The sequence below is a fragment of the Culex pipiens genome, chromosome 1, assembly GCF_016801865.2.
Source record: "Culex pipiens pallens isolate TS chromosome 1, TS_CPP_V2, whole genome shotgun sequence".
Classification (NCBI taxonomy): domain Eukaryota; kingdom Metazoa; phylum Arthropoda; class Insecta; order Diptera; family Culicidae; genus Culex; species Culex pipiens.
Window position 1 is genome coordinate 36,914,341 of NC_068937.1, and position 27,719 is coordinate 36,942,059.

At 37.3% G+C, this 27,719-nt stretch overlaps 2 protein-coding genes across 5 annotated transcripts in view; both read left to right on the top strand.

Moving 5' to 3' along the window:
• The window catches only part of LOC120414165 (tyramine/octopamine receptor-like), an 89,353-nt gene extending 75,296 nt beyond the window's left edge, over positions 1–14,057 (top strand). For 2 of the 3 annotated variants that reach the window (XM_052706929.1, XM_052706931.1), the window contains 4 exons: positions 1,071–1,240; positions 12,816–13,024; positions 13,094–13,207; positions 13,284–14,057. In XM_052706929.1, coding sequence (XP_052562889.1) covers positions 1,071–1,240; positions 12,816–13,024; positions 13,094–13,128 — 414 coding nt within the window. In that variant the 3' untranslated portion in view covers positions 13,129–13,207; positions 13,284–14,057. The remainder of the gene's footprint in view (positions 1–1,070; positions 1,241–12,815; positions 13,025–13,093; positions 13,208–13,283) is intronic. The other variant, XM_052706934.1, reaches the window with a different exon arrangement.
• A 4,714-nt stretch (positions 14,058–18,771) lies between these two features.
• On the top strand, positions 18,772–26,686 carry LOC120414164 (dihydropyrimidine dehydrogenase [NADP(+)]). Of its 2 annotated transcripts, XM_039575216.2 has the most exons (6): positions 18,772–18,910; positions 20,349–20,547; positions 23,259–24,422; positions 24,488–26,134; positions 26,193–26,350; positions 26,415–26,686. In XM_039575216.2, the coding sequence occupies exons 2-6, from the start codon at positions 20,500–20,502 to the stop codon at positions 26,500–26,502; spliced, it is 3,105 nt and encodes a 1,034-aa protein (XP_039431150.1). In that variant the 5' UTR covers positions 18,772–18,910; positions 20,349–20,499; the 3' UTR covers positions 26,503–26,686. The 2 variants fall into 2 exon arrangements, with proteins under 2 accessions (XP_039431150.1, XP_052562773.1); XM_052706813.1 differs by lacking the exon at positions 18,772–18,910 and having other exon boundaries at positions 20,313–20,547.
• The last annotated feature ends 1,033 nt before the right edge of the window (positions 26,687–27,719 follow it).

The window sequence follows — 27,719 nt, forward strand, 5'->3', positions numbered from 1 at the left end:
GTTATTTAATTTTTTTTCAACCATTTTGCCCCCGAGGTCAAAAATGTAATATGGATAACAGTAAATTGACCCACTAAGCAAAGACAAACGATCAGCTTCTCTGCACATGCCGTGGTGGCGGGTGGATTAGGGCAGAAATAGGGCATCGCGATTTTGGTGTGTTTCGACTTTTTCCAGCAGTAAGTTCCAGATCTCCCGCGCTGAATTGGAATTGCGCGTTGCCGTGGCAGTAAAAAGAAGGGGCGAATGCGATGGAAAATCTCAGCGATAAGAATGTGCTTTTTGATTCACTAGATGGGGGATACAACTTACAACGACAATTCAAATGGGGGAGCGGAATTTTATGAACGGTCCATAATGTTCCGTTTATCCTAGCTAGAAGTTTGTGGAGCACTCTCGAAATTATTCTCGTTTAAGTTAATATTATCCCTGACCATTACTCTAGACAGGGAGAAGCTAGTCATTTTGTCGTTTTAAATGTCATTAGCGAAAATATGCTACCAATTTATGCAATCTAAACTTCTTGATTGAATCTAGCGTCCTTAAATTTATCTACGCATCCGAACGTTTCCAATTTTCCAGCTCGCATTTCGGTCCCAGTGATTTCCCAAGTGGAGCTGAATATTGCGAACAAATCGCATGGCGCTATCAGAAAAACGAAGATGGGAATCTGCTTTTTCTTTAGATACAAAAACGATTTCCATTTTATTTAACAAGCTTCTGACGAAGAAGTCATTCTTTTGTCGTTTGTTTTTTATTTAATTTATGTTGAACGTTTTGATAGCACTTGATAAGCACAAATCACAAATCCTTGATTGTTTTCACTCAAGTTTTGTCTGCATGTCTATGGCAGAGTATCAATATTCAATTAAAACATACTGTATCCAATGTTTGCACACAAAAAACCTTAATTCCATGTTTTCAAACAAATCAGCAGCTTCACCGGAATTACTGCCATCGATCGTTTCCTAATATCTCACCCACCCGGCAAAAAGCCCCCCTGAAAACAAGTGAAACCGAAATTCACATTTCATGTTCCATATTTTTTCCCCTCATCCGCCCCCACACAGGTGTACCTGTACTCGCCCACCTTTGTGTACACATACGTCAGCAGCAACGGAATCGCCCTGGTGCAGCTGATGGCGTACATAAGCTCCTGCTGTAATCCGATTACCTACTGCTTCATGAATAGACGGTTCCGGCAGGCGTTCCTCAACATTTTCGGCTGCTATCAGCATCGGTAAGGACTGCTTTTTTTTGTTTCTCTCGTTTTATTTATGCTGTAAAAGTTCAGTTCTCTCGTAAATATCACGCGAATTTATAAATAAGATATTCACTTTTCGACGATTGAAGCGTAAATGTCAAAAATATTTAAGAGATCACCGACAGACGGGTGCCTTACGAGCGGCAGTGCTGAGAAAGGAAATCGTTTATTATGCCACTTATTTTTCCCAGATTTTTTTGATTAAAAAAAACTTGTTCTTCATAACATTGTTAAATTTTAAAACAAGAAGTAAAATAGTTTTGAGCTAAACTGAAAATTATTTAATTTTATCATTTTTTTCTGTTTATGGAATCAGATTGTAGAAGTTGTTCCAATGGATCTTCTAAAACTTGAATTCCATTCTAAAAGTGTTTAGTTTTGGCTGGCCATGCGAGAAAACCAAACTGCTAGTGTACCATTCTAACGGAAAATTGCCTTGACGAAGAATTGGTAACGAATACAAAATCTATGGGCAGTAAAAAAATGATGAATGTGTTATTTTAACAAATTAATACTTGTGAAGCTTCTCTGCAATTTTCTTTTTTTGGGCTTTCAATGTCGAACAATCAGCTCGACGCTGTCGTGCTATCTTGTCTCACGTCGCTTTTTGACGTTCCGAGTAAAACGCGTTTTAATGTTTGACCTTGAACAAACAAAAAATTAAGCACGCAATGTAAACAATTACATCAAGATTTGTTCGGTTGACCATTCTGTGCATTTTCCCAAAGTTTGGATGAATTTGGTTGCCGTACCGTGTGTCAAACGCGTTCTGACCTTAAATACCTTTGGCCAATTGTTGCACTAACATCATTTTTCACGGTGTGTCAAGATAGCACGACAAAGCACGACATTTTCATCGGTTTACATTGAATATCTCAGGATTGAAAGGTGAGGCATTGTGCGCTGCACAAAATGACGTTCCAAACTCAAAATGCACGTACGACAAGATAGCACAACAGTGACGAGCTGTTGATGCACAGCCTCGTAAAGAATTTAAATTGAAAATGCAGCGATTTCACGTTAAACCAGCCGGATCCAGATCAAAAGTGCTCCAATTTGGCTCAAATTTGGCATGGGAGTGCCTGGATAATTGCACCCGTTTTTTTTGTAGTTTGGGTGACCTATCCGAAATAGGGTGGTCCAAAAAATAACGCTTAGCACGATTTTAGCAAAACCAACATTTTTCAAAATATTCTATCTTCGGAACGGTTGAACCAATTTTTTGCTCGCCACTATTCAAAAGAAAGGTGATAAGTTGAGCTTTTAAATAAAATACTTAGTATGTTTTCACAATTTTTCTTACTCTTGGTATACTTTGGTAATCTAACAGCAATAATTGTTCGAAAATGTATTATAATGAGCAATTCTCTACGAAATCGGTCTTTTTTCTTCAATTTTAATTTTTGTATTTTTTTAATCCGGCTGAAACTTTTTTGGTGCCTTCGGTATGCCCAAAGAAGCCATTTTGCATCATTAGTTTGTCCATATAATTTTCCATACAAATTCGGCAGCTGTCCATACAAAAATGATGTATGAAAATTCAAAAATCTGTATCTTTTGAAGGAATTTTTTGATCGATTTGGTGTCTTCGGCAAAGTTGTAGGTATGGATACGGACTACACTGGAAAAAATAATACACGGTAAAAAAAAATTTGGTGATTTTTTTATTTAACTTTTTATCACTAAAACTTGATTTACAAAAAAACACTATTTTTAATTTTTTTTATTTTTTGATATGTTTTAGAAGACATAAAATGCCAACTTTTCAGAAATTTCCAGGTTGTGCAAAAAATCACTGACCGAGTTATGAATTTTTTAATCAATACTGATTTTTTCAAAAAATCGAAATTTTGGTCGTAAAAATTTTTCAACTTCATTTTTCGATGTAAAATCAAATTTGCAATCAAAAAGTACTTTACTAAAATTTTGATAAACGAACGAAACGAAGTTGACTTTATAGCTGTCGGCCACCATTGCTAGTACCAACCACTAGTGTCTTCCTTTTATCTACAAGGACTTCGCCGCCCTGGGCTCCTAAGTGTATGAAAGTATGGCACGGAGCGAAGGCGCCGAATACCCATATTTACACAAAGAATTTTAGAGCGCCCGCCGCGGGATTCGAACCGGCGACCTCTGGATTGTGAGTCCAGTGCGCGGTCCGATTGATCCACACGGGCGGGACGAAGAGATCGGAAAATTTCACAAATGTTTCATATATTAACATTGAAAATCGGACCATTAGTTGCTGAGATATTGACGATAGAAAATGGTGGGTTGTTTGGGTGAAACTTAGAAAACATCAATTTTCCTGTTTTTAAACCTTTGCATTGCAATATCTCAGCAACTAAAGGTCGTATCAACAAAGTCCAAATAAGCAAAATATAGAGAATTTTCTCAGCTTTTCAAAAATATTTTTTTCAAAACTGGGCAAACATGTGCACTAATTTAAAAAAATGAAAAACTGCGACTATTTTCAAAAAAGTCACTTAAATATGGCTATAACTTGAAAACGGTGCACTTTATCAAAATTTCAGTAAAGTACTTTTTGATTGCAAATTTGATTTTACATCGAAAAATGAAGTTGAAAAATTTTTACGACCAAAATTTCGATTTTTTGAAAAAATCAGTATTGATTAAAAAATTCATAACTCGGTCAGTGATTTTTTGCACAACCTGGAAATTTCTGAAAAGTTGGCATTTTATGCCTTCTAAAACATATCAAAAAATAAAAAAAATTAAAAATAGTGTTTTTTTGTAAATCAAGTTTTAGTGATAAAAAGTTAAATAAAAAAATCACCAAATTTTTTTTACCGTGTATTATTTTCTTCCAGTGTAGTCCGTATCCATACCTACAACTTTGCCGAAGACACCAAATCGATCAAAAAATTCCTTCAAAAGATACAGATTTTTGAATTTTCATACATCATTTTTGTATGGACAGCTGCCGAATTTGTATGGAAAATTATATGGACAAACTAATGATGCAAAATGGCTTCTTTGGGCATACCGAAGGCACCAAAAAAGTTTCAGTCGGATTAAAAAATACAAAAAAAATCGAATGACCGAAATCCTAGAGAACTGCTCAATATAAACATTGCTGAAAGGAACTTCAAAACTCTGTTATGTACTTCAAAAGAACTTACTGGGTAACTTTATTATTCACCAATAACAATAACAATAGCAAAATTGAATTGTGATATGAAAAATACCAAGACTTTTTTTTATTCTTTATTATAGAGCTTTTCAGCCGGCGGCTGGTTCAACTCTTTCAATATACCAAGATTACACTTACAGATCAAATCAAACTTTATTTGCTGAGGTGAAGGTGTCGGGTCCAAACTGACAGCTGAAAATATTTATCCATGTTTTTCAGAATGTGTTACGTAACATATCCAAAACTAGTGAATATCCATCCAAAACGATTTTGAGATTTGATTCTTTGAGAAATAAAAAGAAATTCAGTACATTAATTAAACATAAAGCACCATGCGTCACCAGCAAAATGCACTAGGAACTCATTTCGATGGAGAAGCATGGTACTTTGAGTTCGGTTGATATACCGAAATCCGATTTTTTCATAAAATCATCTCTCAGATTCCTGTAAATGATTATTTTCCATCTGTATGTGTGTTCTGCTATGTTTATAAATGTCCTAATATTATTAATTCAAAAATCGTCAAAACATATTTTCGGGTAGGACTATCGTAATCGTTTAACAAAAAAAAATCGTTTCAAATTATTTTGGCCTCGGACCTTCCATGCTAAACCGGAGCACTGTTGATCTGGATCCTACTCATTTGATAGCGAATCGCTTCCATCAGAGTTCAAAATCCAATAATGCCGATAAATGTGTTTATCGGTTATATTTTTGATTGGTTGCGTTGTTGAGTTGTTGAGTTATTGAGTTGCTGAGTTGTTGAGTTCCCATACCAAATGCTATCAAATTTCTAATCTAATTGGGTACTAAAATGAAGCTTAGATTGCTGATATTATTGTTTACAACGATAAAGCTTATTTTTCTGAGTACAATGACCCTTTGTACGACCACAAAGAGTTTAAAATGGATTTTTAAACCAATTTTGAAAAATTAACCTCGCGGTCCTTCTTGACAGAAAAGCTCCTACTTGACAGCTCGTTCCAAGGGGACCATAGTTGATGCATCGAAAAAATGTTGTCTTGTCAAAAAAAATTGCATTAAAATGAAAAAAAGTAATCAGAAATGGTTTTTAATCGTGTTTTTTACCGTTGTACATAAAAATTTACACAGGGCTTTAGTACCCAATTAGACCCTAGCGCAGCCTGAAGAGTGCCTTTGGTTAGATGACGCCTAGCACTCTTCTTGTCATTTATTAACATTTGTAGTGCGCCATTGCATCGGAATGCATTGAAACATCACAAGCGTTAAAGCGGCCAGGCCTACTGCGTAAAGCCATATCGCAGAGAAGATTTGGGTTGAGTTTAAGCACTGAGTGTTCGAACAACAACAAAATTCTGAATCGACAGGGGAGGAAGAAGCGTGGGGACACACCACCATACGCTCCGAGATTTGTTTGTATTCGTTGGGAGCACCATGCTAAGAAGATTTGGTACTCCGGGATCCTCTGGGATGGGACATTGTATATCCACGAATGCCCTGGACACTATAGGGACGTGGCGTTAGATCGTAGGCAGTTGGACTAACAATACAAAGGTCGTCAGTTCGAATCCCGGGGTGGATGGAAGCTTAGGTGTAAAAAAAAGGTTGCAATTGCCTCAGCAATCGAGAACGCCAAGGCAATGTTGTAGAGCGAATAATTTGGTTTTTTTTATTTTAATTACAGTCCAAGCTCAAAAGGTCGTCATGGCCTAGTGGTTAGCATTTTTGCTTTCCAATCCAATGGACGGGAGATCGGACCCCGCCTCGAGCGACAACGATTTTTCGTTCATCTTCATCATTTCAAATTCCTGTGTTCTTAAAATTTCGGTTAAAAATCCTAAAAAAATTGGTTGTTTTTTCAACCACGAATTTTTTTAGCTGGAAATCCTAAAAATAAATCCTGGATTTGACAGCTGGATCCAGGTCCTAAAAATGATAAATCCAGCTAAATTTTTAGTAAATTTTACTAATTTGCAAGCTGGAAAAATGCTGTCAGTCTCAAAAGCTGTATGTTTTGAGAAGGTCTGTTAGCTATTTTAGCTAGATTTTATGGTATTCTAGGAAGTTTTATAGTTAGCCCAGCAAGTTTTTAGGCTGTTTCAACTAGTTTTTTTGGAATCATTCTCAAAATTTTCCATTGATGGCTGCGAAGCCAGGTATTTTCACACATCTTTTTAGCTAGTTTAGCTAACTTTGCCACTATTCTTGGTAGGTGTTTTGGTTGGAATAGCTAATTTTTCCACTATTTCTACAAGTTTTCTTTCAAAAGCCTCCGTTGCTGCCTGCAAAGCACGCATTCTTCACCCAGCCTTTTGGCTGATTTAGCTCGTTTCTTTTTTGTTCTTGCTTCGTTTTTCGGTAAGTCCAGCTAATTTTTCGACTGTTTTAACTGGAAATTTCGAAATCATTTAAAAAATCCCTTGCTGCCTGTAAAGATGTTTTTTTATTTTCAAAAAGACTTTTTGCTGGTGAAGCATGATTTTCCGCTATTCTTGGTACGTTTTTTGGTAGTCCAGCTGATCATCCTTATAGTACGGCTTTGTTATTCTATTGACAAATTAAAAATAAATAAATACAGTAATACAAAAATACAAAAATACAAAAATACAAAAATACAAAAATACAAAAATACAAAAATACAAAAATACAAAAATACAAAAATACAAAAATACAAAAATACAAAAATACAAAAATACAAAAATACAAAAATACAAAAATACAAAAATACAAAAATACAAAAATACAAAAATACAAAAATACAAAAATACAAAAATACAAAAATACAAAAATACAAAAATACAAAAATACAAAAATACAAAAATACAAAAATACAAAAAATACAAAAATACAAAAATACAAAAATACAAAAATACAAAAATACAAAAATACAAAAATACAAAAATACAAAAATACAAAAATACAAAAATACAAAAATACAAAAATACAAAAATACAAAAATACAAAAATACAAAAATACAAAAATACAAAAATACAAAAATACAAAATACAAAAATACAAAAATACAAAAATACAAAAATACAAAAATACAAAAATACAAAAATACAAAAATACAAAAATACAAAAATACAAAAATACAAAAATACAAAAATACAAAAATACAAAAATACAAAAATACAAAAATACAAAAATACAAAAATACAAAAATACAAAAATACAAAAATACAAAAATACAAAAATACAAAAATACAAAAATACAAAAATACAAAAATACAAAAATACAAAAATACAAAAATACAAAAATACAAAAATACAAAAATACAAAAATACAAAAATACAAAAATACAAAAATACAAAAATACAAAAATACAAAAATACAAAAATACAAAAATACAAAAATACAAAAATACAAAAATACAAAAATACAAAAATACAAAAATACAAAAATACAAAAATACAAAAATACAAAAATACAAAAATACAAAAATACAAAAATACAAAAATACAAAAATACAAAAATACAAAAATACAAAAATACAAAAATACAAAAATACAAAAATACAAAAATACAAAAATACAAAAATACAAAAATACAAAAATACAAAAATACAAAAATACAAAAATACAAAAATACAAAAATACAAAAATACAAAAATACAAAAATACAAAAATACAAAAATACAAAAATACAAAAATACAAAAATACAAAAATACAAAAATACAAAAATACAAAAATACAAAAATACAAAAATACAAAAATACAAAAATACAAAAATACAAAAATACAAAAATACAAAAATACAAAAATACAAAAATACATAAATACAAAAATACAAAAATACAAAAAAAAACTAAAAAAAAGTTATTTTGGTTAAATTATAGTAAATTCATGTTAAATTTAAACTATGTTTTGCATTTAACAAAGTTTAAATATAACATCAAATTACTTTCACTTAAACAAAATAACTTTACTTTATCCAACTTAATTTAACTTAATTTAACTAAATTTAACTTAATTTAACATACTTTAACATAATTTAACTTAATTTAACTTAACTTGATTTAACTTCATTTCTAACAATATTTAACAATATTTATGGATGTGCTTAAAAGGCATTAGGTACCCTATTTGTTCGGAGCTGTCAAACATTGGCCAATCTATGTCTAACCATTCTGTACCCGCCGCCCCTCCAGGTGAACAGATGTCCATACAAAAAAGTATACTGTGGACAATCGCCAGCCTCCCCTTTCCCCTGCCAAAGTGTTCACGTGGTTTAGGGATGCTCCCACTTTATGTTAAGTACATGTTTTTACCTACGCATCATCCAAACAATAACGAGAGGCTCAACTTCTAACCACTTTCCCTCAACACAAAAAACTTCTCATCTTATCTACTGAAACTTACCTTCAGGTGTCGATCCGCAGAAAACCTTCCAGGCTTTTGATTTATTCATTCACACAACACATTCTATCACCTTTTGCACTTGCACTTGCACTCAAACAGCACACATAACCATCAAAAAACTCCGCGAACTGAGCGGCTCAAACAGGATCGAACACGATACAAGACGATGCTTTGTTTTGGTCTCGAACTGATGACCTGTCAAAAAATCCATGCTGCCGGTTCCAGCTAATTTTTCGGTAAAATTACGCAAAATTGTGCTGAAACACCATTATTTTTGGTAAAATCTCTCCTGTCATTTTGATTTGGGCTGTCAGTTTTGGATAGCAAATCAGCAATCAGGGTTAGCTATTTCACCAATCCCAGGTTGGTAAATTTAGCTATAATTTTAGCTGATTCAACCAAAAAAATCACTGTTTCACCAATTTGAAGCCAGCTAATTTGAATTGTTAAATTTTGGATAGAACTCTTTTCCGTGTGGGAATACCAAAGGCTTCAAAAAAGTTTCTGCTGGATAAAAAAATACAAAAAAAACTAATGACCGAAATCTCAGAGAATTGCTTTTATATAGAAATGATCACAAATCACAAAAAAATGCAAAAGCATTTTTCAACATAGTCAAAATGGGCTTGTACAGCTCCATCTTCGTGTACCTCACGAAAAAAGTTCCTCGTTTCGCCAGAGAACACCTCGCAAAACCACATGTAGGTTAGGCAAACATTTACGAGCAATACTGAAGGTTTGTTTACGGTTCTGGAGTTATTGTTCCTTCTTTTTCATCATCAAACTGAGGGGAAAAACACCGAAAGATTTCGATAGCAAACAATACATATTTTGCTCTACGTTCGATGTGGCCTCATGAATGTGAACCCCAGAGTCGTTTCGCTAAGGCAAAAGAACTTCAGCAAGCGAAATTGTATTTCGCAGAATTTATGACAAGACCTTCAAGTCGAATGGTTTCACTTCTTAGTTTTGTGTTTTGTATTTCATATTACAAGCTTGCCACCTTGCTGCCCCATCCCAGTCCCATTGAAGGCAAACAGAACATTTTTGTTCATTAGATTTACATTGCACTCCCTGGAAACCACTTAATTTTTCATGTCCCACAATAAGGTTGTCGAGTGGGTGAGTTGTGGACCTTAATTTAATCGCGCGTCACTTGTCTGGTGCAAAATGAAGATCTGCACTCGGTGAGGGCCCTTTTTTGCAAAATCCCAAAGGGAAATAAAACATAATCATGAAAATGAAAAACTCGGAAAAACTCTCGCAAACATCTCGCCTGTACACAACTTTGAGCGCGGTAGGTGAAGGATGGCAATGCAAATGATGAAGCAAAAAAAACGAGTTATGGACAGTATTATTTTATTGACTACAAAGGGAAATTTTTGTTGCTCCCTTGGAAACATGGAAACACGAGCGATAAATGCACGCGTGGGGAAATTTACGTTTCGGCTTAATGCAAGATTAATTTCGCTCCGGAGCAAAAAGCATTCGGGGGAAAACATACAAACTACAACGCGATTAACGGAAATTGGATTGTTGAGCTGTGAACTCCGAGGGAATTATTACAACTGGAATTGGATTATTATTTTTAATTTGAAGCTTTTTCTTTGCAATTGGATTAATATTTTTCGTTTATTTATCAGCTGAAATTGTCAGGAAAAAGCTTCGTGATAATTGAATCGTTTATGTAATTTGAATTGATTTTCCTTCGATTTATGCCAATTTAAAATAACTCAAAAATTCTGTTTGGAGCGTATTTCGATCATGTTGGTCTTGCTTACAATATGTGAACGTGAATTTCGTTTTTTCTTAGTTTCAGAACAGGCTCGACTATCCAAAATGAAGGGTTGTCTTAGAGCTTAGGGGTTAGGGCGCAAGACAATTATGATTATTAAAAAATCTTGGTGTTTCAAACTCATTTAAAACATTCGCCAAACTTTTTAATAATAGCTTCTGATTTACAGTTTTATAAGTTTTTTTTTTTGTAGTGTTTTTAAAAATCCAAAAATATTATTTTTTAAAAATTGGTAAAATCTCACACGAGTATTACTTTTTAACATTATAAATCGGATCAATGGTTTCCAAGATATTTGACTATTGAATGAGCCGCACAAGTTTAGAAAAACTGATCATCGTAATTTTTAACTCTTTGTAAGGTCAGTCAGTTGCAAAGATAAGTGAATTTTCACGAATTCGCGGACAGCCCTAATAATTTGTTTCAAATATCTTGAACTGGCAGCCGCCAAAGTTCGCCGAAAAAATAAAGTATGTCGATAGTAGAAATTGTGTGGGCAACAGGGCATTCTCGGTGACGAGAATGGAATTTCGAAATATGTTTGTAAAATGCTTATAAAAGAACTAGAAATAACTTTTGGTAAAAGACAAATTATCAGAAATGTTCACAAAAAGCCTCTCTGCTGGATGGTTTGCTTGATTTTAGGAAATTTCAAAGAAAATCCTGGATTATCGAGCATCATTCAGACACCACGGCTTAGAGTGATGGAAATGGGTATAATTTCCCTAATGGCATATTAACCCTCTACTGCCTAAATTATTTTTCGAAAAATTTTATTTTTCCCGTGTTCAGGAGGTCATTTTGAGCAACTTCTGTTCTATTGAAAACTTTACTTCTCTTGTTTTATGCTTTTCTTGTTTCATTTTTAGTATTTTAATTTGCATTTATGCTGTTTAGTTTACGTTTGTTTTTGGTAGTATTTGGCCTATTCTACCACCTCCCCTCATTACATTTTGCCTATCTAATTTTTTAATGTTTTACAGTCACTTCGATTTTCGATTTCTTTCGATTTTTTGCTTGTTTTTCATATTTTCTGCTATAAAATGGCATCAGTATCATTTAAATTGTAAAAAAATGCGTAAAGGCATAGTCACTAAAAAAATCACTGCATACTTCTTTTTACTTAAAATATAGGAAATGTTAGTAAAAAACACAGCCAAAGTTGTCCCAAAAAATTACATTTTTGAAAACATACATACATTTTTTTTAAATTTTAAGAGTTTTTTCCAATGCTTTTGAAAGATCAAAAATTGATTGAAAATGGATTTTTGGCTATTTTTTAAACCGTAGCTAGTCTAAAGGCGATGTTGGGTTGTAGAGGGTTAAGAAGAACAATGTTAGGTAACTATAAAAAAAAAAACAAAGAAAAAAATATAAGAGATTTTCTATTATCATCGCGATAAAAAAATTGATAAAAAATTATAATTAATTGACGAATAATAATTTTGATTTTGATGAATAAAATAATTAATTCAACATAATGTTAATCCCGGATATTTAAAATTTTGTGTTTCGAAATTTGGTCTCCGTAAAAATGGCACTATTTTAGTCTGAAAAATAACTAAACTAGTCACATCTCAGCAAAAGTCGGATCAAAAAATTTTAAATAATTTTCTCAGCTTATCCTGTTTTCAGAGATAGAAAAAAAAAATTCTGAATTTTTTTACCTTAAAATGGTTCACAAATTTACTTTTTGATTAAAAAAACAATTGAATTTACGAAAATATCAAATCATTTCTTTGTGACAAAAATTTAATTTCAAAAATGGATAAATTTTCTTTGTACCTTTACAAAGAGTCCAAATCAGAGACTGGTATAAAAAAAATCAATGATCAAAATGGCTAAGGAATCAATGGACAATGCCAGTGAGAATGTTGACGCAAGCCAAGTTTCTAATTGGGAAGTTTCATCCAAATCAAACAATATAATGAAAAGTCGATTCTCGAAAATTCTTCGTTTTTTTACAGAAATACTCTGATATTATTGTTTTACTGTCATTAGCATCAGTTCATCAAGAACCTTAAATAATTTAAAAAAAATACTTGGGGACCATCCACAAACCACGTGGACACTTTTTTTTGTAAATCTCAAGACCCCCCCCCCCCTCGTGGACAATTGTCCATACAAAAAAAAACTCTTTTGTATGGAGCGTGGACAATCGCCATACCCCCCCCCCCCCTTAAGTGTCCACGTGGTTTATGGATGGTCCCTTGTAAATCGCAAAAAAAGCAACATCTTTCTATTCAAAACCTTGCAGCATCTTCCTCTGCCTGTGCTGTTGCTTCCACATCCCGGCCGAAAGCACCCAGGCGGACGCCGAGTCCAAATCGGGCCAGGGCTCCAGGGGTGCCAACCGGAGCAACAATCAGGGCGGCGGTGCGGGACCGGGCGCCGGCGGCAACAACTCGGACATTTCCGGCAACGATTCGATGGCGTACGCGGGCCGCAGCATCGTTCAGCGCTCCGGTAATTGAGTTTGAGGCTTTTGTGGTTCGACTTTGAAATGACAACAAATTGGTGTGTTTTGTCCCGCAGAGATTGTGGTCCTAGAATCCGAGGATCGGGTTTAGCAACGGCTCCGACCACGTGGCAAGCTCCGTTTCGATCGTCAACTCCATCAGCTCGAACCGGATTGCGCAGGTGACGCAGGTAGATTTGTGCAATACCCAAATACGGAGATCTTCGATGAATTCACAACAAAACAAATGTTCTCTTTCCTTCGCAGATAATCGAAACCGACCCCGAGGACGCAACGTTTCGTTTCAAGATCACGTGGTCAAAGTCCTCCTCTTCAGCTAATCAGCCCAAGACTGTTAATGGTTGTGATAACGAACGGTACTCGTAAGTGAGTGTGTTTCAATTGCTGTTGGGAAAGGAAGGCAATATTACAAAAACATGAATTTTAGAACGCTGGCAGTTACAGTAAAACCTGGAATGTTTGACACTTTTTTTAGGACCAAAGTCAACCTTGAAGGTGAAATAGTGTCGCTCTCGCGAACACCACCACACGCAAATAACACAGAAATATTTTTCAAGTTGTCAGCGTTTTACTGTTTAAGGAATCAACGAAGTTTCCCGAAAGAAAAGCAATGTTCTTAGCTCTTGTCTAAAGTGTAAACATTTCAATGTTTAAATAATATCTGTATAAAATCAATGCGAAACAACGGAAAAAAATGCACAAAAATGTTATCAAGTTTAATTTACCCACTACACTAGAGTGTAAACCTCACCACACAAGTTTCAAATTCCATTAACCAAAAAAAAATGCCCAACCCAGTGTAAACCGAAACCACCAAGTACAAGCCGACTCAAGAGCAAAACGACAGATCTCACTTTCGTTACGAATCATCTAGAATAAGTCCCGAAAATGTTGCTCTGATTGTAAGTTACAATTTATGTAGTGTTTTAGCTAAGATGAAAGAACAGTTGTCAAAAAATTACGGTTACGGCGCAAAATGTGATAAATCGATGTTAAATAATCGTGATGAAATAAAAACAATAAAAAAAACAACTGATTTCAATTTTATTTGCTTTGAGAATGAAATCCCTGATTAAAGCTCCAGCTCAGCTGTTAAGTCGTTCGCACTGCAGATAATTATGCTGCGCAAGTTCTCTCGCCAAACTGGTCTTTTAAACATATGTCAGTTCGCCTTGCCGTGCCACAATTCAAGTGTCTGTGAGTCAACAACAGTAGTCAACAACATCTGCGTCACACCCTCAGGCTGGTACAAATTGCTTGTGTATAGTGTTCATTCTATATCGGTTCACGATGATTATTAAAGTTTGCTCTCTTTGAAAATGGTCAAATTATATCGTTTCTAAAAATACTAAAATACTTACATACTAAAATACTAAAATACTAAAATACTAAAATACTAAAATACTAAAATACTAAAATGCTAAAACACTAAAATACTAAAATACTAAAATACTAAAATACTAAAATACTAAAATACTAAAATACTAAAATACTAAAATACTAAAATACTAAAATACTAAAATACTAAAATACTAAAATACTAAAATACTAAAATACTAAAATACTAAAATACTAAAATACTAAAATACTAAAATACTAAAATACTAAAATACTAAATACTAAAATACTAAAATACTAAAATACTAAAATACTAAAATACTAAAATACTAAAATACTAAAATACTAAAATACTAAAATACTAAAATACTAAAATACTAAAATACTAAAATACTAAAATACTAAAATACTAAAATACTAAAATACTAAAATACTAAAATACTAATGAATATTTTGTTCATATTCAACTGTTCCGAATTCCTTCTTTCCATAATTTCTCGATAGGAGCAGATGGGAATCGAACCCAGAACCTTCTGCTTACAAAGCGAACAGCGTAACCTTTCAGCCACGCCTACCCCTTAATACTTCAAATACTTCAAATACTTCAAATACTTCAAATGCTTCAAATGCTTCAAATACTTCAAATACTTCAAATACTTCAAATACTTCAAATACTTCAAATACTTCAAATACTTCAAATACTTCAAATACTTTAAATACTTCAAATACTTCAAATACTTCAAATACTTCAAATACTTAAAGTACTCAAAATACTTCAAATACTTCAAATATTTCAAATACTTCAAATACTTCAAATATTTCAAATGCTTAAAACATTTAAAACAATCCAAAAAAATTAAAATACTGCAAATACATAAAACACTTAAAAAACTTTTAAAATCCATAGAATACATCAATTACAATAAATTCACCTCGGATAATGGTATCAAGAAATTTTTTTACGTTGTCTTATTTTTGATTTTTGACCTCTTAAAAATCCAGGATGGCTGCCAAAATGGCGGTAAAGATATATTGAAAAAAAAGAATTTTTAAAATTTTATAGACAATCAACCATTCAAATTTGACTGAAATGGGATCACAGAACTGGAATTTCTGGAGCAACATTTGAAAGGGGCGGTACGACGTTGCTCTTACGGCCTTTCGTCCCATTTAGAGAGCGTTCTTTTATTACGTAACGCAGTTGGGGGGGAGGGAGGTTCGGAGGCCGTGTTACGCTCCATACAAATTTTTGAAAAAAAAATTGTTACGGGGGGGGGGGGGGAAGGGGGACTAAAAAGCCGATTTTTCGCGTTACGTAATAAAAGATCGCTCCCTTAAATGCGTGTAATGAACCGCCCCTTTCAAATGTTGCTCCAGATTTGATGTTAAAAGTAAAAAAATACGATTTTTTTTTCGTTTTGATTCGATTATCCGAAGTCCATACAAACCATCGGATAATCGAACTTCGGGTAATCGAAACTTTTTATAATCGACTGTACTTGAAATACTTTAAAAAAAAACTTTAAACCCCCTAAAATACCTCAAATTTTTAAAATACTTAAAAAAAACTTTTAAAACTTATAAGACTAAATCCAGAGTTTTTTAAACTCTATAAATCAGACTCGATTATCCGTAGCCTCGATTATCCGAAGTTTCGATTATCCAAAGTTCGATTATCCGAAGGTTTGTTATTGGGACTTCGGATATTCAAATATTGTTTTATTTTATTTTTTCTTTCTTTTAACATCCATCTCGAGTTCTTCAACCCCAATTGAATTGAATAATTTATTGATTTTTAAATTACAACTCAAACGCTTGGGTAGTCATTTGACCCCTATTTTTTCTTAAAAATCTCATAACTTTTGGTAGAATTAACCAATTTGCAAGCTTCCGGTTGCAAAAGATCCAGATTTGTCAATATTTTGAACTCCCAGATTAAAGACAAATATGGTCAATTATTACCCGAGATATTCCGGATTCCGTTGGGGTACCTCGACCCTCCTATTTGGATTTTGGGTTAACGGAATCCGGAATATCTCCGTTAAAAGTGTTAAAAGTATAGACAAATCTGGATCTTTTGCAACCGGAAGCATCCAAATTGGTCAATTCTACCAAAAGTTATGAGATTTTTAAGAAAAAAATAGGGGTCAAATGACAACCCAAGCGCTTGAGTGTTAAAAAAAAAATAATGTGTTATTACCGCCATTTTTGCCGCAATCTTGGATTTGAAAAATCTAAATAATTTTAGAGTAGTTTATGGGTCATACTTAAGCTAGACCATAAAAAATGAGACAGCGAGTAATAAAAAAACGTGATTCGATTACTTGAATGAACTTTTTCCGAGGCCTTTGGATAATCGAGTCTAGACTGAAGAGTCAAATGAAAAGATTGGGCTCGATGAGTAAAAGCATGAGCATGAGCATGAGAGACCACCCATGGTTGTCCTTCTCCGTTGCTGAACAGAACCGTAATATCCTTTCAGCACTACTGATCATAGGCTTCGACTATCAAGTGGTATTTCCCTTATCAACAGCATGTATGAATGCGCTGAAAAGATAAAACACCATGATTTCCAGACCAAGATCAGTTGCGAATAGGTAACAGTCATTGGCCACCAACGGCGCCCGCCATGTCAGTTTGTAGATCTCGATTAAGGGACGGGAATGTTAGTTAGCGCAGATTGCTACTAGGGCAGCTGATTTACTCTGTGCTTACACCCCACATGCGCCAGGAACCTGAAAATTGGTTAGTAGGATAGGGTGTTTGGTCAGGATTCATCATAGAAGATGATGATGCGACCCAAAATCATAATGTTTGTTGAAAGGTATTATATTTTATTCTCAAGGCAAACAATCGGTTGCTGCGGATGCGACATTTCCCGTTTAACTGTTGTTAAATTTTTAATGAAATGGTTTAATCTTAGACAGCCGGCTGTGGAAAGATAAAACCAAATAATATTTATTTATAGTATGAGGTGTTAAATGCAATGCTGCAATGATAGCGTAGTCTGATTTTTAATTATATAATCATTTAGTTCATGAATTTGTTACGGAATAGACGCGACGAACTCAATCATCAAGTGCCTTCCGATCTTCTTTCTGTTAGCTAGATAAGGTATTGATTTTCGTTGCCTCTCGAGCTACGATGCTATGGAGAGGGCTTAACACACAAACAACCGACGTCGAGCCCTCCGAGCTACGGAGCTATGGGAAGGTCTTTTCAACACAAAAAAGACTAGCGCACCACACGACGTTCTTGATGAATCAAAATAATTTTGTTACGCGATAAACCTAACGAACTCGAATCGTTTTCATCGAAAACTATATCACAATTCACGACAAAAATGCGAAACAAAAGGCACACACAAAAAAAAATCACTTTTCACTCCGAATTTTTTTTTTAACGACCGCGCGCTCCCTTTGCCAATTATGCACTCAGATTGGGCTCGATGAGTAAAAGTTAGAAAAACTAATTTTCATGTTCAATCTATTTAAGGCTATTCGAAGCCATCTCAAATAAACCTTAAAATGGCTGTAACTCAAAACCGGCTCGGTTCATCAAATACCAAAATTCATAAATTATAATTTCATGAAGAATCGTACAACTAAGATTTTTGTAAGAGGTTATATTTTAGGCAGACCGAGCCACGTAGCCCAGTGGTAACGCTTCCGCCTCGTAAGCGGTAGATCGGGGTTCAAATCCCGGCTCGGACCACACAACTGGTGATCTTTTCCCTTCTGGAATCGATTGCTTAGTAAAGGGAAGGTAGTGTATCGTCACAATGGAATGTTAACATTAACCTTAACATGTTAACAGTAAGTTGAGAATGAAACTGCCACTGAATCCGCTTTGTAAATGCCGGCCCCGATACTCTTCAAGGGTGTTCCCCTCAGGAACTGGGAAAGATTTACTTTTTTACTATATATTTTAGGCAGTCATTTTCATAACGTGAAACTTATCTGAAGAAACCAAAATTATCTGATAAAACTTTATTCGAGGGCAGAATTTTAAATCATTCACTGTCCTTTTGAAAGGGAAGTCCCCAAAATTCAAATCTTATACAAAAAGTATTAATTTCAGATCGTCAAAAAATGACAAAGCAATATGGATTAATAAGTGATTCATTATATACAGGCTTGTAGAGCGGCTTCGGTAGCGAATTTATTTATTATTGTTTTTTAGAAATAAGAAATAAGTGGCAACATTTTCATGCAAAAGACAATAAAAAAAACATAAAAATAAACATGGTGAATAGTCAAACGATTACGCAACCACGACCTCCCCTAGGACTCTGATAACAGCGCAATGCCATTCTGTGTACAGCTGTGTAGGAGCATTATAGTCCAAGTTCACGTCTTCGATGTGTCGACGTTCCAGAGATATGATTGCGCTACCAATACAATACTGTACCACACACAAACCGACTAAGCAGCTTTGACGCTAAGCTATTAGATGCTGCTGCTGGGCAAAGTGGTGGACCTGGAGATTGGACACGCCAACTTCAGTCTATCGGTGACCGTTCACTTACTCGGAAGGTTTGTACAGCCGCAGCTTCACGCTGCGACTCTGCTGTGATCGTTATCTGTTTGAAGAGAGTGCCTTTGAAGTGTGTTTTGTTGTTAGTTCTGCGTTTGCTAGCTAATTGCGCCTCCGCTAAATTACTGTGATTAGTCGCGGTTAATCTCCAGGACATAATTCCTCAACGCAGAACATCGTGTTCTGCTGTTCTGCTCCTATTCGGTGACAATCTCATTAAAACGCAAAAGAGAAACAAACAAGGCCTGGAATAACTCAACTTGATGGAACGCAAATCTCTCGAAATTGTCGTCGAGGGGCTGAAACCAGACGGTGGAAGGATAAATTACTTTTGATTTATTTGCGACGACAGCACACGCAAGCACTGTAGATTTATCTGTTCTGGAAGTTACGCAACGCCCCGCCACAAGAGATTTGAATAAATCAATTACGCACGTGCGTACCCCGTAATGCGTTCACGCGTAAGGAAGAGTCTGTGTGTTTCTATCCAAAACAAGATTTGGAAAAAAGTTTAAATTCGAGTAATCTCTGGTGTGATACAAGAGCTTACCCACCCCTTAAGAAAGAAACGTGTTCCCATCCAACTCATCACGTTGACGTTCAATAATGAAATTCGATTTTGCTCAACCCCACCCGCCGAAAAAGAATGAATCGTACGTTCTGTTCGTGTTTTGGATATCTAGCTGCACCTTTTTTCAAGTTTTGAAAAAGCTTCCTTGTACGAGCTAATACACACGCCCACCAGCAGTGGTTGTGATGTGTGGCTGTGCTGTGTTTTGACGATGACGACGATGAAACGTTGAAAATTGGAGGCACGACTCCGGCGCCACATGTGTGTCGTACGCTGGGTCGTACGAGTTTAGAAGGCAAAGCACAGACAAGTGAAACATTAGAGATGCTGTTTATCTGCCACTTTTAAGTCCTTATTGGGGACTAAACGGTAGAGGGTTCTGATTGATTCTTCAAAACTGTTTCTTCATTCAGTCCTTATCTGAATGTTTCAAACTGTGATAATTTTAAACACACTCACTTTTGAGCTTCTCTACTTATCTCTGACAACCTAAGCATTCGCCACACCGTCGCGATGCCGGTCTCTCCATCGAACTGGTTTCCCAAGGTGAAATATATAACGCTCAAATTCAATGACTTCAATCTTTGTCGTCTAACTGCCAAATTGGTCCTCCCCTTCGAATAGATTTTTTTTATTATTTTTTGTTCGCGCGTGTTATCGAACTTTATGAACATCTATTCAGGTGGAAACACCTGAAAATGCGCAAAAAAAACGATGGAGTGACATAAAAATTAGCATTACGAACGAATCGCGAGCTTCTTATCAAAACGATGCCTCCCTCGGTCGCTGGGGGCTGTTGCCAAGTGAATGAACCTCCCGCTCTCCCCCTGGTGGTGATATTTATTTTGTTCTTGTTTTATTTACAGGTGCATATCATTTTTCAATTTATCAGGCGATATTTTGATTGCGGTCGCGGACAACACCCACGCCGCACATTTTATGGACGAACAGTAAGAGGCGCACAGTTCGAGCGAATATTTTGTAAACATCCCATTTGAATAGACAAAACATTTCAGCATGAGTTGTGCTAGTGTTTTGACCAGCAAGGATCTGCCGGATATTGAGGTAACTATTGAGATACTCTAATCTTTCTCTTTACTCTTTACTCTTTACTCTTTACTCTTTACTCTTTACTCTTTACTCTTTACTCTTTACTCTTTACTCTTTACTCTTTACTCTTTACTCTTTACTCTTTACTCTTTACTCTTTACTCTTTACTCTTTACTCTTTACTCTTTACTCTTTACTCTTTACTCTTTACTCTTTACTCTTTACCCCTCTTTACTCTTTACTCTTTACTCTTTATTCTTTACTCTTTACCCCTCTTTACTCTTTACTCTTTACCCCTCTTTACTCTTTACTCTTTACTCTTTACTCTTTACTCTTTGCTCTTTACTCTTTGCTCTTTACTCTTTATTCTTTACTCTTTACTCTTTACTCTTTACTCTTTACTCTTTACTCTTTACTCTTTACTCTTTACTCTTTACTCTTTACTCTTTACTCTTTACTCTTTACTCTTTACTCTTTACTCTTTACTCTTTACTCTTTACTCTTTACTCTTTACTCTTTACTCTTTACTCTTTACTCTTTACTCTTTACTCTTTACTCTTTACTCTTTACTCTTTACTCTTTACTCTTTACTCTTTACTCTTTATTCTTTACTCTTTACCCCTCTTTACTCTTTACTCTTTACCCCTCTTTACTCTTTACTCTTTACTCTTTACTCTTTACTCTTTACCCCTCTTTACTCTTTACTCTTTGCTTTATTTAAAATTAAAAATATAATTATTCAGCAATTCCCCACGAAAACGACATGATTCGAAAAAAAAGTTCTCCAACCGGGCTTAATTTTTTTCTGGGGGTTCCTTGGCCGAAATAATTAGACCCGTATTTTTTGTTTGGCCATGAGGGTAACCTGGTCCCAAAAATTACCATTTTCATCGATTTTTGCCAAAGACACATTTTTCAAAAAATCATAACTCCGCATCATTTCAACCGATTTTAGCTGTCTTGCAAAAAAAATGTGAAGTTATGTTTTCAATATTCCGAGATACGATTATTTGAAAATAAAAACTGGGTTTTCGACGCACCGCGCGTAAAAAAGGGAAAATGACGGAAACGGAAATGCGATAACTTGAAAATTTCAGCGATGAACTGTACCTGTTAGCGTACCAAAATTTTCGTAATTGAAATACGCAACTTTTGGTACCATAACATGTATAGGTTATCGCTGAAATTTTTAAGTTATCGCAGTTTTAGTGAAAAAAGTCGTTTTTTTTTTTTTGCTGTTTTCGCCATTTTCCCGTTTTTGCGCGCGGCGCGTCGAAAAACCTAGTTTTTATTTTCAAAAAGTCGTGTCTCGGAATATTGAAAAGATAACTTCTGGAGTTTTTTTTGAAAAGGTCCAAAAAACCAAATTTTCAATTTTTGCTTTTTGGGTGTTTTTAGAACCGCCTTGAGTCAGGGGTATTCAAAAACACCCAAAGAGCAAAAAATGAAAATTTGGTTTATAGGACCTTTTCAAAAAAAACTCCAGACTTCACCAATTTTTGATATGTAATGTAAAATTTTCCGAGAAATTTTATAAAAATATTTTCAGATGTAGGCTATTTGGTCTCGAGGCCTTCAAAAGAGCATTTTAAGTTTTCATTTGACCTTTTCAAATGTTAGGCTAGATATTTGAAACTTTTAATTATTTTTTCTTAAAAGCCTGTCTAATACCCTTTCGTTTGTGTTTAAGACAGCTAAAATCTAGGGACCTACATAGGGAAATGAAATGTTCTGGGAGAAATTTCAAACACCCAAAGTCATTCAAATTTAAGGTTGAAAAACTTATAGTTTTTCTTTCGTGCTGGCACTTTTCTTACACCGAACAAGCACAAACATAACAAAAACTACCAGATTATTATCAACAACAATTTTACAATACTTGTAATTGTTAATAGTCTCGTTTTTTTGCCAAAATTATTTTTAATTGATTCCAACCTTGTTCTTGCATGATCTTGTTGCTCGATTGGAACCCCGATTTGACAGTTCGATTGGAACCCTGAGAGTGACATTTCGCCTCTCCATATAGGCTCTCTACTAAAATCGGTTGAAATGGCGCGGAGTTATGATTTTTGGAAAAAAATGGTTTTTGCAAAAATCGACGAAAATGGCAATTTTTCGGACCACCCTAACACGGCGTTGGTCACCCTAACAAAAAATACGGGTCTAATTATTTCGGCCGAGAAACCCCCAGAAAAATTTTGAGCCTTCTGTGACCTAAAATTTCCGACATGACGTCAATCATTAGAATAATCACGCCACGCTACCAGTGCAAGAAAACAATCAACTCGTGTTGAATTACTGTTGACCTTTGCGTATCTTCGCGCTGCCTGTCCCAAAATGGAACCAAAAATTTAGCGAAATCAACAAAACTTTACAATCTTTGCGCTTCTTTCTACGCTGTCAACCTCAGCTGTTTACATGAAAACACACCCGTTGATAACACCCGTTATCAGTTTATGGACCTTACTTTTTTTGACCGAAACTGTTTGAATGCTACTTTCGCGCACCAATAATTACGGCCTCTGCTGGAGTGCGTAATGATGTAACTTAAAACTTCGGCCTTTCTTTTCCTTTTCCCTGGAGATTGCAGCAGTTGTGCAACCCTCATACATCAAACAATCAATTCATACCTTGAATTCTTCAGAGTTCATTTCAACTGATAAGCTTACGTTGCAAGTACCTGATAAGCTATTACCGTAACAAACCCGCTCTCCCCCCCTTTTCCAGAGCCTCCTAGCGCTCAACCCGCGCGTCAAGACCCACGGCTCGCTGGTGCCGACCGTCGTGACCAAGTCGGTCAAGAAGCACTGGAAGCGCAACACCGACCGCTCGTGCACCAGCTGCACCCCGCTCACGAATGACTTCTCGGACATCAAGCATACGACGCTGTCGGAGCGGGCCGCCCTGCGGGAAGCGACGCGCTGTCTCAAGTGCGCGGACGCCCCCTGCCAGAAGTCCTGCCCGACGCAGCTGGACATCAAGAGCTTCATCACGAGCATTTCCAACAAGAACTACTACGGCGCGGCCAAGGCCATCTTCTCGGACAATCCGCTGGGGTTGACCTGCGGTATGGTGTGTCCGACGAGTGATCTTTGCGTTGGCGGATGCAACCTGCAGGCCGCGGAGGAAGGCGCCATCAACATCGGAGGTCTGCAGCAGTTCGCTACCGAGACGTTCAAGCGCATGGGACTGCACCAGATCGTGCCGCCCAACGTGGCTCCGCTGAAATTCCCGAACAAGAAGATTTCGCTGCTCGGAGGTGGTCCAGCTTCGCTGTCTTGCGCTACGTTCCTGGGACGATTGGGATACAAGGACATTACGATCTACGAGAAGCGTGACTACCTGGGCGGGCTGAGCTCGGCGGAGATCCCGCAGTACCGCTTGCCGTACGACGTGGTCAACTTCGAAATACAACTCGTCAAAGATTTGGGCGTCAAGTTCGAAACGGGTCGTGCACTGTCCACCAAGGACATCACCGTCCAGGGTCTGCTGGATGGTGGCAACGATGCCGTCTTCCTCGGCATTGGTCTACCGCAGCCCAAGATCGATAAGGTGTTCGTTGGCTTAACGCAAGACCAAGGATTCTACACCTCGAAGGATTTCCTGCCGATGGTATCGGACGGCAGCAAGCCCGGACTGTGCCTGTGCAAAGCGGCCGCCTCTAGACTTCCCACGCTGAGCGGAAACGTGATCGTGCTCGGAGCTGGAGACACCGCCTTCGATTGTGCTACCTCTGCGCTACGCTGCGGAGCACGCCGCGTCTTTGTGGTGTTCCGCAAGGGCAACAACAACATCCGTGCCGTTCCCGAGGAGGTCGAGCTGGCCCGCGAAGAGCGCTGCGAGTTTATCCCGTTCATGTCGCCGAAGCAGGTCATTGTGAAGGATGGAAAGGTAGATTCGTTAATTGGGAGAGGGCCTGCATCACCGACGCCTAATCTTTTTTCTGTACGTTCTAGATATCTGCCGTTGAATTCATCCGTACCGAGCAAGACGATGCCGGCAACTGGGTTGAGGATGCTGACCAAACTACGCGACTCAAGGCAAACTACGTCATTTCCGCTTTCGGGTCCGGGCTGAGCGATGAAGATGTTATCAAAGCGCTGAGCCCCGTTCCGCTGAATCGCTGGAATCTGCCGCAGGTGGACTCCAAGACCCAGCAAACTCAACTGCCAACTGTGTTCTGCGGTGGAGATTTGGCCGGCGCAGCCGAAACTACGGTCGAATCGGTGAACGACGGCAAGACGGCCGCTTGGTACATGCACTGCTACCTGCAGGGCTTGTCGTTCGATGCGGCGCCCCAGCTCCCGCTGTTCTACACCGAAATCGACAACGTCGACCTGTCGGTTGAGGTTTGCGGGGTGCGGTTCGAGAACCCGTTCGGGCTGGCATCCGCTCCGCCGACGACGGCTACCGCCATGATAAGGCGTGCTTTCGAGCAGGGTTGGGGATTTGCCGTTACGAAGACGTTCGCGCTGGACAAGGACATGGTAACGAACGTGAGTCCGCGTATCGTGCGAGGAGTTACCTCCGGACACAATTACGGTCCCCAGCAGGGTGCCTTCCTCAACATTGAGCTGATTTCGGAGAAATGTTGCAACTACTGGTTGACCGGTATTACGGAGCTGAAACGGGACTTCCCGGGCAAGGTGGTGATCGCAAGTATTATGTGCACGTACAACGAAGACGATTGGACCGAGCTGGCGAAGCGCGCGGAGGCAGCTGGAGCCGACATGCTTGAGCTGAACCTTTCCTGCCCGCATGGAATGGGTGAATCTGGAATGGGTCTGGCTTGCGGTCAAGATCCTAAGCTGGTGTACAACATCTCGTTGTGGGTTCGGGCTGCCGTCAAGATCCCGTTCTTCGTGAAGCTGACGCCCAACATTACCGACATTGTTTCGATTGCCCAGGCAGCTCAACGAGGCAATGCCGACGGAGTCTCTGCTATCAATACCGTTCAGGGCTTGATGTCGCTCAAGGCAGACGCTAGCCCCTGGCCAGCAGTGGGTATCGACAAGCGCACCACCTACGGAGGAGTCTCCGGAAACGCTACCCGTCCGCAAGCTTTGCGCGCCGTTTCGCTGATCGGTAACAAGCTGCCGGGATTCCCGATTTGCGGTATCGGAGGCATCGACTCTGCCGATGTTGCCCTACAGTTTATCCAGTGTGGCGCTCCGATTCTGCAGATTTGCTCTTCGGTCCAGAACCAAGACTTCACCGTCATCGAAGACTACATCATCGGACTCAAGACGCTACTGTTCTTGAAGGCAAACCCACCCTCGGAAAGCCTCTCCTGGGACGGGCAGTCTCCGCCAACCCAAAAGCTGCAGAAGGGCAAACCCGTAGCACCAATTCGTGATGACGATGGCAAACCCCTGTTAAACTTTGGAGATTACAAGAAGAAGCGTGAGGAAAAGTTGCACAAGTTGCGTCTTGAGAAAGGACCCCTTTGGAATCCAAGTGCCGAAGAGAAAACCGACGTCGAAGCCACTTCTTCAATCAAAACGCCACCTAAAATCAAGGACGTACTGGGAGCAGCTCTGCCCAAGATCGGATCGTACAAAAACCTCGACAACAAAAAGCAAGTGGTCGCGCTGATCGACGATGTAAGTTTCCTTAACATTCGAGCTATCGTTCCCAACATTAACCTCAAATTCCTTTCAGGACCTTTGCATCAACTGTGGCAAATGCTACATGACGTGTGCCGACTCGGGTTATCAAGCGATCGAGTTTGACCCGGTAACCCATTTGCCGCATGTGAACGACGACTGCACCGGGTGCAATCTGTGCCTGTCGGTTTGCCCGATCATCGATTGTATCAAGTATGACCTCCCCGTAAAATGGTTGTATGCAGGTTTTAATCATGAATTCAAATTGTAATTTCAGCATGGTTCCCAAAAAGATTCCGCACGTGATCAAGCGAGGAAACGTGAAGCTGGCCACAGCCGTCCACGCGCTTTCGCCGTCGCAGTGAATCTGACGCTATTGCTTCGTAGCAGAGGATTTTAAATTGATAACTGGCTGATTTTGCTGGTAACGTTGTATAATTATTTTTTTTTTAATAAACAGCAATTCGTCGACATTCCGAAATAAAACGTTGATTGATTATATAATTGAAACTTTAAGAAATGAAATATATTTTACAGAATAAATGTGAACACATATTGCATTCTTACCGTTCCCTACTGATTGAACTAGATACAACCTTTTTTCGGTTTTCAGTTGAATCAATGTTGCCCATCGGAATTTATTATCGATGGTGGCATTTTTTTTTAAATTGAAGAATAATTATGTATACGTACAGGAAAAAAAGTGGTGCGCTAGTGTGCGTACGCGAAACGTCATCGAGAAATTAAAAGTGAGAGTGTGTGCAACATGGAGTTAAACTTTCTGTGCAGTTTCTGTGAAGGTTCCCATAGAGTTATCTACGTGGGCATGTATTGCGTGTACGTACACGAAAAAGATTGAGGTTAAATTTTGTACCAGCCAGCAAAACAAATGGCGTGCTAGTGTGTGTGAGCGCAAGCTTAGATAACTCTATGGCACTTTGAAAAGTTTAACTCCATGTTGCACGCACACACTCTCACTTTTAATTTCTAGATAGAGTTATCTAAGCCCGATCTCACGCACACTAGCACGCCATTTGTTTTGCTGGCGGGTACAAAATTTAACCTCAATCTTTGTCGTATACGTACACGCAATACATGCGCACGTAGATAACTCTATAAAGCTCTATCGAGAAATTAAAAGTGGGAGTGTGTGCGTGCAACATGGAGTTAAACTTTTTGAAGTGCCATAAAAAACTTCACAGCAACCTCACAGAAAGTTTAACTCAATGTTGCAGATTTTACAGCTCGATACCGCTCTCCTAGCTTCATTAGTACCCAAAAATGAGTAGATCGCCTAATTCAGTTAAGTTTAAATTTGGAATTGGCTTTTCTAGTTCCAGTGAAGCGTGTAATCTTAAGTTCTAAAAAAATACTTTTTAGTACACAAACAAGGTCCCAGTCAACTCGATCGGAGTTTTGAAACGGATTTCAATTCGAATCGTTTACAAATTCCGTTTCAAACGCAACAACCGATTCCGTGTACGTACCGATTGTTGCGTTTGAAACGGAATATGTACGTAAACGATTCGAATTGAATTGGATATTTTGAAAAACAATCAGATCTGTAATTGGGTACTAAAGC